The sequence below is a fragment of the Haplochromis burtoni genome, unplaced genomic scaffold, assembly GCF_018398535.1.
Source record: "Haplochromis burtoni strain Fernald_Lab_line unplaced genomic scaffold, NCSU_Asbu1 Contig_15, whole genome shotgun sequence".
NCBI lineage: Eukaryota > Metazoa > Chordata > Actinopteri > Cichliformes > Cichlidae > Haplochromis > Haplochromis burtoni.
In genome coordinates this window covers 523,919-540,951 of record NW_024582376.1, presented here as the reverse complement: position 1 = coordinate 540,951, position 17,033 = coordinate 523,919, and the positions used below count along the sequence as shown (strand labels likewise).

At 38.9% G+C, this 17,033-nt stretch overlaps 1 protein-coding gene across 2 annotated transcripts; it reads left to right on the top strand.

Annotated features, from left to right (window-relative positions):
* Positions 1-599: 599 nt before the first annotated feature.
* si:dkey-202l22.6 (interferon-induced very large GTPase 1) lies at positions 600-9,301 on the top strand. 2 transcript variants are annotated; one of them, XM_042218073.1, is made up of 4 exons: positions 600-728; positions 1,761-1,897; positions 3,655-8,557; positions 8,646-9,301. In XM_042218073.1, the coding sequence occupies exons 2-4, from the start codon at positions 1,855-1,857 to the stop codon at positions 8,788-8,790; spliced, it is 5,091 nt and encodes a 1,696-aa protein (XP_042074007.1). In that variant the 5' UTR covers positions 600-728; positions 1,761-1,854; the 3' UTR covers positions 8,791-9,301. The 2 variants fall into 2 exon arrangements, with proteins under 2 accessions (XP_042074007.1, XP_005915853.2); XM_005915791.2 differs by lacking the exon at positions 600-728 and having other exon boundaries at positions 737-1,897.
* The last annotated feature ends 7,732 nt before the right edge of the window (positions 9,302-17,033 follow it).

Sequence of the window (17,033 nt, the reverse complement as noted above, 5' to 3'; positions counted from 1 at the left end):
CTGGACAGTGTTACTAACAAGTTCGGTAAATATATGAAATGTCTGGTTTTACTTACTTGCTATCAAGATCAAGTTGATCAGTTGTGCTTTTATTGTAAAAACAACAAACCTAAACAATCTTTTAAAAATGGGGAAAAAAAATATTAAACTCAAAATGCTGATCGCCTCCATCCTCTACTGATTGTTGCACTGTTTGTACATCAGGCAGAGATTTCTGATAGGACGTCGGCACTAAAATTCAGAAACTGTGGTTTTCTACGAATAAACGGATGCATCAGTATGCCAGTTATGCGGTTATCTTAAAGAGATAGACCTATCTGTGAGATCACACATGACTAAGGTCTGTGTGCGTCACTGTCTGGAGTATCGCCTCTAACCCCTGAAGGCCAGTGATAATCCTTTAGGCATGTGTCTGTGAATACATTTCACCTGGCCCTGCACTGTGAAAGACACTGCTGTTATCAAGATCAAGTGTCAACCTTGTCGTGTAAAGAATTTTTATATCACTAATCACTATCTGCCCTTTGTTTACACTTGGTGACGTGTCGCATGAGCCTGAATGAAAATGAATATTCAGTTTTTGTAGTAGTGGAATTACATAAAGGTGCAGGAATGTGTTATCACTGTGTATTATCACTGAACAGACGGGTATAAGAGCGCTCCTGACACTGACAAACTGGTTACAGATCACATCTACAGGACAGAGGCAGTCGTGTGAAGAGAAATTGGTAAGAAAATTAGGATTTCTCGCAACTTTAACAAAAGACTTCTTTATATTTCCTGCTTTAAGAGGGATTACATATTAAAAAAGAATACTTACTGCACGAAGAGCAATAAAGGAAGAAGAGCAGCATTACAAAACTGGATCTAGGCTGTTGAAAATAGCAAGAGTGCAGCTGAAGAGCAGCAACTACATCCAAAATGTATTTCATATCTTCCTCTTCTGTTACTTTTTTCTCTGATGAGAGCTTACAGCTGATTCAGCATTCAAAGAATCAGAATGAATGTGTAAATCAGTGATGAGTTAACATCTTGCTAAATGCTCTGTCGGGTGACAACTCTTTAAAAATCTGTATTTACTTACCCATGTGTAACTGACATATATATCTCATATGTAAATCACAAACTTAGTAACAGATGATTACATGCTTATATAATAATTCATTATTAATTGTTCTTGGTAATCGATTATTAGTCTTAGCAGTCACTTGGTATATGTTATGTAGCAGGCTATACTATATTACCTTAGTTTGTTATTAATCTTATATCACCATTATTCTGCTGCCATTCAAGCTCTCAGATGTGCAAGGTAGCTCAAACTTAAACTGATCAAAATCTAAAGAGTTATGAGCTTAATGCTGTAAGCTTTTTACAATAATCTCGCAGTGAAGAGCTATGAGCAGTATGCTTTATCTTCCTGACACTGTACAGATTTGTCTGAGGCGAAGCCATTATATCAGTTTATCACATTTGGCAAGGATCAGATTTTATCATAGTAAAATGAAAAAATGAAACAGGGAAGAGAGTCTTGCTTCAGTGAAGCATTTCAGGGAGATAGAAATCATGACAAACCACATTCATTCTGATCAAAATGATCCATCTTTTGAGATTTTCCCTCGTACTGTTGCTAGGACAACAAAGCTTTTTACAATGCCTATTCGTGTGGTATTTGCGGTATTAGACCATATAGATGTTGCATTGCAGGTTACATACCAGTAATGACTTTTGCTGTTATTGTTTGTTGCTTGTTTTGCTCACAGGGTTCCAGCCAATACCAATACGTGGTGATGTGGTGAACCATTGAAGAAAAACTCATTTAAAAGAGAGCAGAGAGCAGCCTCATCAGTTTCAATCATGTCGCTCAAGCGTCATAAAAGACTGAGCAGCAAGAAGAAAAGTATGTTTCCTTTTTGTTCTTCTGTTTTGTTTGTCTCTGGTTTGTGCATCATTATCATGCGTTTCATTCTGAACATTGTTTTTCATACTTACAATACTTGAACATGCTCTGGGTATTGTGTAGCTATATTGAAAGTCAGTGAGTGAGCACAATCGCCAAAGAAATGCCTATGTTCTACAAAGACTTTTTTTTGTAACTACACTACTGAACTCAGTCACGTGTCATTCGCTGACATGATGTCAGGTCCCCCTTGAAAATTAGATTTAAATCTCATTGAGATTTTTACCTGGTTAAACAAAGGACTAGTTTCTTTGTATTTTGATTGGAAAATGGCAAACGGGTGCAATGATTTATTTAAAAATATGCACACTTACATGGAAAAGCAGCATATAAGGTAAAAATAGACTTTGTACACTTCTGATTAGTTTGAAAGTCAATGTTCGGAATGACTGCCTTTAGTGTTCAAAAACAGCTTGAACTCTCTTAGGCAAGTGTTTTTGTAATTTTTTGAAGAAGTCATCAGGAATAGATCTTTTATGTACATCATGCTGAGATATGACAAGTGTTGAGTTATTATAGCATGTTGGGAATTACCTTGTTGGTGCAAAAATAACATTTTATGCCTGCCAATATTTTAGTTTCAGGTAAAATATTGGAACAGATGATTATCATTTTGTAAACATTCTCCTAGTAACAAAATGTCTAAAGATATCATGAAATTGAATCTTTGCTAAGTTGTCTGTTATGTATAAAACAGCACTTGAATTAGTTGCTCTTTTATGCTTGAATGATTCATAGGTCATTGTTAAGTGGCTAACACACAAACAAATCATTCCTTTGAAAATGGTAAAGGACAAGGACAGGACTGAAAATAAGTGGAAAAGCAGTCAATGTCCAAAGAAAACCCTTGAAGTACCTTCAGAAAGCCTGGACAAGTATTGCTCAAGACAGCTTAAAAAATTTAAGTGTGGTTTCTTGGAAGAAAATGTAAAGAAACAAAGGATGACACAAGACTTTTGCCCAATACTGTGCATAATCTTGTGTTTTGATGTAAATAACCAGAGCCCTCTTGAGTAAAATTTAAATTAATAAGAATGCATACCTCTTATTACAATTATTATGAGTCCCACAAACAGACATAAAAGTATTAGTACAGTCTGATAACCTTTGGTAACCACATTTGGTGACCTAAAATAGCTACAATGATTTTGGAGATACTGTTGCAAAAAACTCATGGCTCAAGAGTTGGCAGTTCGTCCTGTAATCGGAAGGTTGCTGGTTCGATCCCCGTTTCGGTCGTTGTGTCCTTGGGCAAGACACTTCACCTACCACCTACTGGTGTTGGCCAGAGGGGCCAATGGCGCGATATGGCAGCCTCGCTTCTGTCAGTCTGCCCCAGGGCAGCTGTGGCTACAACTTAGCTTGCCTCCACCAGTGTGTGAATGTGAGAGTGAATGAATAGTGGAATTGTAAAGCGCTTTGAGGGTCTCAAAAAGCGCTATATAAATGCGAAAAATAATAATAATAATAATAATAATAATAATAAACTGTTATTGAAAACAATAAAAAATAAATGTAAAGAACTTAAAATTAAATAGAAATAAAAGCAAAAAAGAAGACCATTTGCACAGTACTTGAAATTTTTGTGTAATTGGACTAGTTTTTTGTAGCTATTTTCTGTCTTACTTATTTTATCAAAGTCTGTGTCACACTTAAATGGATAAAGCTGTGTTTTTGGGTTGTTTTTTTTAAACTAGAATCTCCAAAGGATAATCTCCAGGCAGAGGTTCTGCATGAGCTCGGCTTGGAGGCCTACCAGGCTATACCACTGGATGTCTCATCAATGCTAGACATTATTACTTGGACTCTGGGGAACCAATCTCCTCTAGAACCCTCTGATCTACCAAAAGCTTTCCTCCAGTCCCTTTGGCTGCTCAGGCAAGATGCCCGGACTCCTTGGTGTGAGTCTCTTCATAATCTTGTTACAAACGATGACAACAATTCTACCGGGAAGGTGCTCAGTAGTTTTAAAGGAGATAGCCAGGGTGCCATCAACCCGCTTGATCTAATCACAGCTGTCTATATGTCTGCTAGTACTTTCCTTCAGCAAGAGATCTCCAAACGGATGATGCAGTGCCAATTTTCTATACCACTGGTCCTTCCAAACAAAGATCCGGAAGAGCCTAGTTGCTTCCTTCTTTGGCCTTTAAGAGGGATTGTGGGCCAGTGGAGATCTCACCCCCTAAATAAATACAGGCGAATCCAAGAGGGGGATTTGGCAACCACATGCATGCCATTAGTTTCATTTGTCAGGCTTGGTTGTTGCAGTGTGTCCAAGTCACAGGTGCTAAACCATATGTTACGTGGAGTCACATCTTCCTGTCAGACATTTCTCCACAGGGGGATGGAAGGAGGGCAGCTGCCCAAAAGGCTTTCGGGTGGCCTGGTAGAAATTGGATGGCATCTACCCACTGGAGATAGCACCAAAGATGTCTTCCCAGTCCCTTTGGTCTTCTCCAACCTGCGGGGTGATGCCAGTGCGCATGAGAAATGCCTTAGCTTTTTATGCAAGGCATCTTCAGCTATAGTTGTTTTCTGTGGAAATCTTAAGGAGAAGGAAAAACTACTTCTTGCTTCCTGTAAGGATACCAACAGCAAACTAATACTCATTGACCTTTTAGACACTGAGAGAAATGAGAGCAGAGTTGTTGGTTTTGTTGATGAGAACCTTGAAAAGTACATGGGGCTTCCCGAAGAATCTGTGATTCAGGGCAGAGGTCTGAGTGAGGATGCACTGGCTAGTAAGCTATGTGATACTCTAAAACATCTGCTACCAGACAGACTGAAACTTATTACGCTTGAGGAAGCAGCACAATTTGCGGCGGATATAGGCCTAAATGTGGACGAAGGACCCATTTGTCAAAAAGCCATGGCCTCAGTGGAGGAAGTGTTGAAGGGTTTAGATGAGGGGTCTGATGAATATAGGCGTAAACAGCTTCCTCTGCAGGGGCCTTTGTGGAGCAAATTAGCAGAGCTAGAAAAAGCAGAGAGTAAGCAGAGAAAAGAAAGAACAGAAATTGACCCCCAGCAACAAAAAGAAAAGAATGACATTATGGCTGAGTTGAGGAGCTACAAAATGACCCCAGCTATGAAAATCTTTACAGATGCTCTCTTTACCAAAGATAAAGTGAAGAGAGCTTACTTTCTTAGCTGGCTCACTCTAAGACTTAAGAAAACTACAAAACAAAACGAGACGAAAGATCTGCTCACAAATCTACAGACAGTAAAGAAAGAAAGCATGCTGGTAGATTTGGATAAGCTTGAACAAAGAGTCAAAGACACCCCTGGAGACACTGGTTCAATATTTCAAGAGGGAACAGAAATACAATCTGCAGGTCTAAATTTGCAACTTTCTGAGCAACAGTCTGAAGGAAGCCATCAACTGAGGGTCTCAGAATCCAAAGAAAAGACCACAGAACCACTGTCACAACAGACAGACCATCAACATGACGCAAACATGGCGCAGGAGACATCCATCACTTTAAATGAAAAAGAAAATGAATTAAATTCGGCCTCTGAAGACCAAAGCTGTCTTTTAGAGTCAGGAGAAAATAGCACGTTGCGCTTCAAAGAGAAAAAACCAAATGAATCAGAGCTAACACTCACTACGGACAATTCAACTTCTGGCACGCAACAAATGAGCCTTGATGATTGTGCTGATCCCTCTTATGAACCTGATACATGCGCATTAGGTCCTGAGCACTTTCTGCGTGAGATAGGGCTAATCTTTGAGCTAGCATACATCAGCCCCAGCAGCGGAAACCAAAATGTGTTACGTCTCCCTAGCTTAGCTACAGATCTTCTTCTTTATGGGATTCCACTTGAACTAATGGATGGAGATGCCTCAAATATCCCCATCCAGTGGCTGGGCTGTGTCTTTGGAGAGCTCAAACGTCGCCTACCACAAGAACAGTGTAAGACAAGAGTGCTGACAAATCTTGGCGACTATAATGCAAGGAATGCAGAGATTCTTTCTGCATTATTTGGAGTGAAATTCCCTGAATGGAAGAAACAAACTTCAAGAGGGGTTTACATGGCTGCCCTGTGTCTTCCTGAAAACCTCAGAAAGGACATGAGGTGTGATGTTTTGTTGCTAATTGAGGTCAGAGGTCTCTGCTCAGTCTCACTGGACAGCAAAAGAAATATACTGGGCAATGACAATGAAATGGCTACCTTTGCAACAGGACTGAGTGACTTTTTAATGCACAGCATGTCTTCACACCCTGGTTCTGATTTTGAAACAAACCTCAGTGTCAGAGTCAATGCTCTCCTGCGAATCAAAGAATATGGCTCCATGCCATTTTGCCAATTCTTTGTCCAGAACGAAAACGTAAATAGCAAATTACAAGCGTCACAATTAAGGTACGTTTCTCAGGTGCTTTTGCAAACTAGCAATATTGATAAAGATGGAAAGACCACAAGCTGCACAGTCTCTGTCAAAGGACCATGGAACAAAATGTCCCTCTCTGAACCAGTTGATACAGATTATAGTGGGGATGTTTTAAAGTTTAAAGAAATCCTTTTTGAAGCATTGAAGAGGAGTGCCGCTAAGGCAGAAGCCCCAGTTTTGCCTGAATTTATGAGGCGTTTGTGTTCTGTTTGGGATGCGATCAAAGAGGAATCATTCTCCATTGGTCTCCAAAACACTGATATAGCTTTGGCATTTTCTTTGTTGTGCACAGAATTTTTCTACTGGGAAAACAATTTACTGGATAACATGAAAAGTTGGCTAACGGGTGCAACTAAAAAAACCTTTACCACAAAGGGAGAAGCTTTGGATGCATCTATTCAAAATGACCTTCTCAGTGAGTTAAAGAAGGAAGCCAGTGAGGAAGTCAAAGCAGAGGTGAACAAACTCAGGTCAATAGCAGAGACATATGTGATGAAAGAGGAAACTCTCAAAATGAGATCTGACAAATTCATGCCAATCCTAATGAGCAATATTGACAACCTACAGGACAGAGTAACTGAAGAGATAACAGAAAGGTTGGAGGCAGTCTATGAGAGCCATTACTCTTCCACACAGCTTAAAAAATTTAAAGCATTACTGGGAGAAGAGCAAGAATCCAAGGTAGATGCACTAGTAGAAAAAAGCAAGACAACAAAAATTCTTCTGCAAGATGCAGAGATAGAGGATGAATTTGAGGCTGTGTGGGATAAGATATTGTCCAACTTTGAATTCAGGCCTTCAGAAACAGAAGATATAACTCCAAGAGTAGAAGATATTCTGAGACAGAATCTAATCAGCCGTGGCCTCCAGAAACACATGAAAAAGCTTGAAATGATTGGCCAGAACCAGAACTCTGACTTCCAAGTTTGCGATGAGCATTTTGGATACCGCAGCAGATTAAAGCAAATGTTTGAAGACAACAACAAACAACACAAGGTAGAAGCTCAGCAGGTAGCAAACGATATCATAGAGGAATGCAAACAGTATATAGCAGATAAGTGTAACAAACCAGCAGATTTCTCTGACGGTTACATTATAGAGCTTTTACAAAATGTTGAAAAATCTTTAAATGAAAAATCTGTGGAAACTAGATCAGCTTTTGAAGTGGATCTAAAAGTATATCTCTGTAATGCTTCTTGCCAAGACTTTCAAAACCTGCATAACCGCTATGCCAAAGACGCAGAACTTTTGACATGTATCACTAAAAGAAAAAGTATGGACTTGGCCGAGTTTATCTATGACTTCAGGAAAAGAGACCAGTGTCAAAGGGTGGCCCAAGCATTCATCTCCATGGTCATCAAGCCCACAGTCTTGGATTACATCAACAGACCCCTGGGGATATCTATTGCAGAGGAGATCCAAAGGAAAGCTCAGCAGTATCACTCCTCACAGGCCTTCCACCAAAGCTTGCTGGAAGAGATGATTAAAGAAGATCAATTTGAAGTCTTCCTGGAATATCTGCTCTTCTATGACAACTTCAGACTCAGGAAGATCCAGGAAACAGTGACAGCTCACCTCACTGAATCAACCAACCTGGGACAATGGAGGCATCAGAGACTCTGTGAGATTGTAGGAAAAATTGAAGAAGCAGTGAACGAATCCACAGAAGGTATCAGTGGAGTCCTGAATGATACAAAGCCACTGCTGGAGAGAGTGTGTCTCACTTTAGAGAAAGGGGATGTTAATGTGATCAGGACCTGTCTGACTGGACCCCTGTTTAGCATCACTGTAGAATGGAACCGTTTTGCTAAATGTTTACTGGAGTCAGTTGCTGCAATGCAGATGGACCTTGATCAAGAGTTCTCCAAAAATGTGGATACCACCCAATTTCTTAACTGTCTTCCAGTTCAGCCCCAAGACTACCTCTTCAAAAAAGTGAAAGGCTGTGACAAGCAATGTCCTCTCTGCAGAGCCCCGTGTGAGGAGGAGGATATGGGGCATGAGGGTCACAATGCCTTGCTCCATCGACCTAAAGGCATGCAGCCTTATGCCTCTAGTTCTGTATCCTGCATCAGTTGCCCTGAAAGCATGAGCGAGGACAAGGACACACATGATACATCCACAACAAGCAGTGTTCTCCGTTCACTTTACCCAGACTGGAGCTTCTCTCCTGACAACCCAAACAGCTCAAAGGCCAGTGATTACTGGAGGTACTGTGTGACTTAAACACTCTTTATTGTAGAAATGACAGTGTTAGATTAAATTTAATTTATTAAATGAACAAATTCTTTGTTACAGGTATGTGCTGGTGAAGTTCAATGAGAGGTTTGCACAGGAGTTTAAACGAGAGCCGACAAAGATTCCTGAGGAATGGAGGAAAATCACTCAGGAACAGGCCTTAAACAGTCTGAAGGAGGTGTTCCTCACCAGAACGAGTGTTTAAAATACTGCATTCAGTTCAGCTAAGAAAGAACATTTGTTCATATGTGAAAAACCATAATTCAACCATGGAATTTAGATCCTGGGTTTTAAGGTTTCCCACCTGATTTGAAATAGATGCAGAAGAAGGACTGCTCTGTGCTGAACGTTATTTATTGTTTTTAACAGGTTCAACTCAATATTACTTTAAAAAATACACTTTGAAATATATATATAATATTGTAAATAGCATTTCTGTATAAACATTATAACAACAGGAAAACACTTTTTTATTTTTTTTTCATTATTTTGAAAAGGAAGCACATTATTAATGTACTTTTATAACATATAAAATCATCAACATAAATCAAATATATTTTTCATTATTACTTTTTTTTATCCTATATTTTGAAGTATAAAAATAATATGCAGATATGTCAATTATGATGTCACACCACAGTGAAGCGTAACTGACAAAAGTCTAACTTGTGAAATGTCATGTAAAATTAAACTAAAAATTAAAAACAATTAATGTCTCTTTGGTAGCACCTGCTGATATTTGCTCAATTTAGTCATGTGCATCCCATAAGTAGATTCCTCCATCTGAATTTTAAAATATTTTGTCACCTGGTAAAGTGTTAGCTGGTGAAATTTTACAAGCACTATATCTCAAAGGCTGCATACACTATCTCTTTGTCTGGACGCACATGGAGAAGCTCTGATGACACTATTGTTTGCAGCTTCCTTCTTGGCTATTCAAGAAAAAATGTGTAGTACACACCCTACTGTTTATCAGTAGCATGAATCACAAGGGGAAAATTGTATGGAGAGATAAGTGAAATGGTGAAATCCACAAGAGGGCAATATAGGATGGAGGAATCCAATCTGAGATTTAAACAATTTTCACAATGTTTTGGTTCAAACTTTAAAACCTGGGAATCCAACAACATATTTCATTCTTAATTTTACATACCTGCTGCATATTCTCCTCAATACATTGTAAAGAATGTGTGGTGATGACCACTACAGTCTGGGGTTGGAAGTGGGCTGTCTGTAACAGCTTTCCTGCACCTTCAGCTAAATCAGATAGAAAGGTTAATGCATGATATTGTTAATGTATATACACCCTCAAGCCATGTTTTTTTTTCTCCTCGTTCCTGTGATGCATTCAAGGCGCAGACATAATGCAAGTAACTAGCCCTGCAGAAGATGAGCAAGCATAAACAGGGCACCTTTTTTTTTTTTGAGTGGGAGGTAATTTCATTTTTTTCAAGCAGCTCAACAAATATCACCAAACACTGACTGCTCAGCAAGTGACATTTGCTAAACTAGAAATTTAGGAATTGTGTCCTAAATCATTTCACACAATTTTTCTGTTAATCAAACAGGAGGAAAGTACTGTGGGCATAGTAAGCAGTTTGGGACAGTAAAGTGCAATTTAACTGGCTAGTTTGCAATGTTGCAGTCAAGTTCCCAGTGATTCACTATATACTGGACTCCATAGCAGACATGTTTATGGTCAGTGTTAGGTTACATCAAGGGTAGCAGACACCAATTTATATTTAAGGTGATGATGCTGATGAGTTTCATGCACCTACAGCTTTTATACTAACGCCATAGTGTCTAAGGGTTGGAAATCAGCTATACAGCCCATGAAACATCTGCTTATATCTTGCTGAATTCTGGCTGATCCCACAAATACCAGTGAATAACAGAGTAGCAGCACATGTTAGCTAATCATAGCCTCACAAAATAAATTATTGTGTGACTTATTTATAAGTGATTCTTTTCACCTGATTTTAGGGTTCCCCCACCTGGCACCCACTTTAAACTGTGGCTATAGCCATATGAAAAAGAAAAAAAGCTAAGTACACCTTTGCTACTTCCATAGGTATTAATTGGGTAAGTAGCAGTCGGGTGCCTTTAATCAAATCCAGTTGTTCAGCTGATCATCAAGTAGGACCGCCTCCATAGAAACAGAGGTTTTGGCAGTTTGCATAATCAGTTGTGTGTTAACACAATGCTACAGTCTTCACAGGAATGAACATTCCAGCAAATTCAGCCCAAGATGAGACCACACAATGCTCAGAGAAATTGCAAAACACCCAAGTGCAACATCTCAGACTCTAAACATGCTAACTGAGGGCTGTAATGTAAAGTTCATTAAGTTTGCAAAGTTGCACCTAAACAAACCACAAGATTTCTTGAACAACCTCCTTTGCATGTGACAAATAAAGAACCTTGAACCTTGAACCTTTGGACAGATGAGACCAAAGTGGAGATGTCTGGCTCTAACAAACAGGTTTGACAAAACCAAACACAGAATAACAGCACAACCACAAACTGTCCAAACTGTCAAGCACGTTGGTGGAGGGATGATTATTTGGGCCCATTTTAATGCCGCAGGACTCAAGGACACCTTGCAGATACCAAAGTGTTCTAGAGTTAGGCAGATGTCAGATGGTCTCATCTGTCTGAGAGCTAAACCTTGGTTAAAATTAATCAACAATCATTGTCTAGCCACGGGACAATAATGTTGATTAAATGGTTGCAATGGTCCATTCAAAGAGCAGACCACAACCCTGTGATGTGCTGCCTGCAAACCTCTGAAACGACACTGTAAAGACGAGCGCATCAGAAACCCTGTTAGAAACAGATTAGCTGATACAGGGAAAGGTTTCTTTTTCATATGCTGTACATCTGTATACATTTAGGTGTAGCACAGATGAAGTAATTTTCATGTTTCACTAATTATTCCCCAACTTCTTTAAATGTCAAAATTGTTTCATCCTTGAATAAAAACACAGCTGATTTTTTTCACTCACACTAAACATCATAACACCCACATGCAACAGCATGAACAATATTCTCAGTTATGGCATCAATTAATGGATTTTCATAAAAACCCAACTCTGTGTGGATTTATAATACACACAGATACATAATCTAAACTCTCTTTTCATGCAAATTATTTACAGCAGACATATAAACATCCAACTGCCATCATGGTTTATTTTTGCCAGTGAATGACCTCCTCCAGCTGTGCCTGTTTGATGAATAATCACAGTATGGTCTGACCTGCCTTGCAGCCAGATGGAGAAAACAAAGCTTTACACTCAGCTGCATGCCAAACGCAGCAAATTTGTAGACCAGCAGGAGAACTATTTTTTTTCTGTTCTACCTGCCAGATCGATTAAGCCTTCTGTTTGGTGTCTTGTCAAACCCAGAAGAAACTAAACAAAACCAGGATTTAAAATTTCCCCTAGATGTGCCTTATCTAGCATGATCCAAATGGATATAAGGACAACACCTGAGGAGGCTGAGATAATAGAAAAGGTAATAAAGGAGAATCCAAATCAGACACATAAATAATTAGGCACATATACTAAATGGTAACAAGCCCGAGGGAATTGCAAATAATTTGGTAAGGGGGGGGGAGTTGTGTATGTAGCTTTTTTTTCTCCAAATATATTTCAGCAATACAGATCTGCAGCGAGGGTGAGTTTGAAGAGAGAGAGAGAAAGCAGACCTCACTGTGGCTTACAGATTTATATCTTACATCATCCAAACAGTGCTGAAAATTCTTAGTGGAGGCTTGCTTTAGCCATTTTAAATCCCTGTTTGCACATACACACATAAACAGGAAAAGGGAGGTACACACAAACATCCAGAGATAATTGAGTGAAAACTGAGCATACACTAAGGACTACAAAGCAACCCATCTTATTTTCCAATCTGCAATTTATTTGTGTTAAAGGAATAAGGTTGTGTAATGCTGTTTCACTAAATTCTTACAAACTACCTGTTAAGTCATTTGTGTTATATGCTTTGAAAGTATAATGGCTAGTAGCAAGGTGCATAATCTAGGGCTTATTAACAATACTGTTGTTCTTGTTAACACTTGCAAAAGTTTTGATGTGGAACTTAGAGTTATCTTAATTGTCACGCTGACACCTCAAATAGGTTAAGAAGTGACATCGATATGAGGCCTCTCATGGTGTTGATGGGGCTGACAGATTTTCACCCTTGACTTTGTTGCAAATAGCTGTCTGAAAACTGTGACCGCAAATTGCCTGTGACACACAGGTTTTAACCTTTTTAGTCAACAGTGAACAGACTAACTGATGACAGAACAGTGTCTACCAACCTGAGAATAGCAATGACAAAAGTAGCAGCCAGCTGATTTTTTACACTAAACTGAAAATAAATGAAAACAAATGTGGCCTGAAAAATTGTCACCGCCATTACACAAAGCATTGTAGCAGTATGCCGAATCTGTGTATTTCTGTCATGGATAGCCATGTAAAGCAAGCAGGATAGGACCTAAACAGGGTTTCACTGGTAAAAATAAATTCAAACTCAGCCTTAGTGATGGAACAGAGAAATTACAAGCTAAACTGGAACTTACAGGAAACTAAACACACAGCCATGAGGGAGATCACAACACTGGACAAAGGGAAACAGAGGCCTTGAATACACAAGGGCTGTATCCCAATTCAGGGTCTACAGCCTTAAAGGCCGCATTTTAAGGCCGATTACGTCACAGTGGCGCACCGAAGGCTGTCCCAATTCAAAGGCTGCTCGAAATGCAGCCCTCAAATGCGTCCTTCATTTCCCTGAATTTTAAGGCTGTGGCAGTGTAGACTTCGTGGCCCAACATATCCCACAATTCATAGCGCGGCAGTCGGTGTGGATAATTTTGCCGCAGACGGCAGAAGCGGAGCGGCCGAAGAGTAAACTGTGAAAAGTAAGTACTGAATATTATGTCACTTATTTATGTGCAAATGTTTAATAATGAGGAACATTAAAACATTACTGTTGGCCACATGTCGGCAAACTTATTTTCCATTAGCGATGTTTGTACGTTCAGCTTTTACTTGCTTTCAAAGCCTTTAAAATATAATAATACAATAGTCAACCTTAATCTTATAGAGATTGTGATGATTTTGTGGATAATTAAAGTCAGTCACATATCCACAAACACAACAAGCTGAAAGTCAGTGAATGCTGCTCGTTTTGCAGTCCTGAATATCACGGCACAAGCAGGATTCACTGCACTGTTAATGTTCGCTATGTTATATTGCTGCCTCTGTTCGGTGGTGTCGAGTCAAACGGACTTTAACGTGTGTTTGAACGAGCTGACGGTTCACTCGTTAAGCTGAAAGAAACCACACAGAGAAACTCAAGACAGACTAACCTAAAGACTGCTAATGAAACTAAAACATAAACCATAATAATATAAAATGACACCAAAACACAAACACTCTGAATACTCCGAAGCATCCAAAATTTGTGCATGTTCTAAAGGTCAAACGAAGGTCAAAGCACAATTAAAATATCTGCAGTCTCACATTATTTTAAATGCAATAATGATGGCCAGCTTGTTGCACTTACAAAGCAATAAGGCACTACAAGGCAGTTCCAGCGTCAGTCAAAAATGGCCAGTGTGATAAGGCATTAGCTTTGTGTCCTTGTAAATGAGAGCTCCCATCCAGCTACTGCCATCCCAGATAAGAGTAAACAGCAGCAAATAGTGCCTGAGCTAATAAAAGCAACAGTTCTCAAACACAATCCAACTATGATATTCTCATTTGTCCTTGCAGGTCACTGCTCATTCTGTCCCCAAGCCTCCAGCATTGACTTGTTTTAAGACAAAATCAGCAGGAGGCAACATTAATTTATAGGCAGTGGGCTATCAGTAATAATAATGATGGGCAAACAGTCCTATTTGGTGCAGTCTAACAAACCACAAGAGTTATGTGTTAAAATCTCTTTCCCTGATGCATATCTGTAGTGCTTCTTCAGTGGAGTGTGAATACAGACATACAGAGTTCAGAACCGAGACAGGTCATGAAAGACAATTTTATCTGCCATGACTGTTTGTTACAAAACGTGTCCTCAAGGGGAACTGAATTGAAATTAGACTGTCCGTGACATTTAGCAAGGCAGACATGCTTCACTGCTACACCCTCGAAACATCGTACTTCAGCGGCAAGGTAGCTGTAAATGTGAAAATCAGCATTTATCTCTTGAGCAGGGATCTCATTTTTCTATGAAATGCTGCTTTACCTATGTGTTTCCCGCGTTTCAACAAATTTTCCAAGATCATGATATTTAGTTTAAAAATACACCTACAAATTATGTAAAACAACACATTAAAAGAGATTCTCAACCATGGTCAGCTTTTATACTCGGGGACCACTGTCACATTTCAAATGTTTGAGAAGGAAGTTTAATTGAAAAGTGATTTCACCATCAATCTTCCCAAGTGGCTTTATTTAAATAATTGCGTGAAGCCCAGTCTAACACACTGCAGTTCAACAGCACTTTTTAAACTTCCACAAAGAGCTTCACAATGTCTTTCTCTTTCAGCACACACACATTTCACACAGACACCATTATCAACCAAGTTGTCATGTGAGGCACACACACTTCCTGGTGGGGACAATTTGGTGTCAATTTAGTGTCTCCCTGTAGCACACTTTGTCAGGAGTAAAGTACAGGGAGTACAAAGTGCTAAACATAAACCCATCAGACAAAACAACTACAAGAAAACCACCACAGTACTTAACAAAACACAGCAGCAATTCAAAGAAACATACCCCACCCCAAAAAAAAAAAAAAATTGTTACACCACAAGAACACAAAACATAACAACAAAAAAAAAAAAAGAACTTTTGGAAAGTTCTCAGTGGTGAACGACCACTTCCTGTCTCATGACACAATCCCACAGTCGCATATGCACAGTACTCGGCTGACTTCCTCTTAAACTAAAGGAAAGTTTTTCAGTGTCTTACGTTGAAAATAGGGCAGAATGGTTAGCACATTCTTTTCTTTCATCCTCTCATAATTAGCTTATATGATACACAAATGAAAACAACGGGAAGTGACATCAGCCCATCCAATCACAGGAATATGTCCTCTTTATTTCTGCAAAGCGCAGCGTCATGTTAGGAAAAATGTTCAGTTTTATATTTGAGTGCATTTAAGTCTTTTTTTCCCTTCGCCCTTGTTGTACTTTCACTTTTGTATTTTTTTTTATCCATTAGGCTACCTGAAGTAATGCTATTTTGTTTTGTTGTCGTGTTTTCTGTGCTTTCTTTCTCCTAAATAATGTCAGAGTTCCTCCACAGTTCCTACTGAAAAGAAGACTTTACTTTGAGAAGTTCAAATCTGTTCCAGTGTCACTACAGACGTAACATTAACAGATGCATTCATATTAACAGTCTACTGTTCAGGGCAATAACTACATTTCAATTTTATACAAATTGCAAATCCCGGGATTATATTACAGCTTGTTTTTAAGAAAGTTTAGATGTACATTTTCTCACTTACACTTTTCTAGGCTATACAGTGCAATCTGAGTACTTTCCCCTACTTACTATTGCAAGGTTAAGTCTTGTTAATATATGATTGATTCAGCAATATCTTAACTGGTGTTCAGGATACTGATACTTCAACTACATTTATATTGGGATAGTGATTTAAGTAGTTTCTTTTGCCATTTCTGTGTAGTTAACTTCCAAAATAAAACCATTTTGAGCCATAAAAGAAAAATAATGATTATTGCTTTCCTACTGTAATTGCACTTCCATTTTCTTTCTTCCTGACCACTGCGCAAGCATGCTGAGTCAATGCATTCATCAGCCCGCCAATGTCACATACTTGACCTTTTTGTAGGGAAGTGCAAGGACAACTTCATCGAGAATAAACCTCGATGAATAAATGAATAAATCTCTGCTAAAGGAATAAAGACAGTGGACATACTTGAGCAAATGCATGACACTTATTTTACCGATGCGTGAATTGTTGTATTAATATTATTCATCTATTCATTTTCTTAACCTCTCAGCCAATACAAGGTTGGACTAGACTGGCACATAAGCCACCTGACATTGCACTATAGGCAGGTTACACCATAGGCAGGTCATCAATGGATCACGTGCTCAACCATCTCCATCTACTTGATTTACGGCAAAGTGACTGAATTACTTTGAACAAATCAATTAACAACATTTAAAATTAACAACATTGTCTATCTTTTTTCACAGAGCCGAGAAGCAGAAAACATTATTATAATTAGACAAATCCACATGTCCTAAAGCTAAACTTGTTATATAGGCTAGCAAAGTTTACTGTATACACACAATGAATTTTACATGTGTATACAATCCTTGACACATCAATATGGCTCTACAACAAAGTAATTTCACACACAGGCAATCTTTCAATTACACAGACGGCTGGGACACACCGATAACAAGGTTA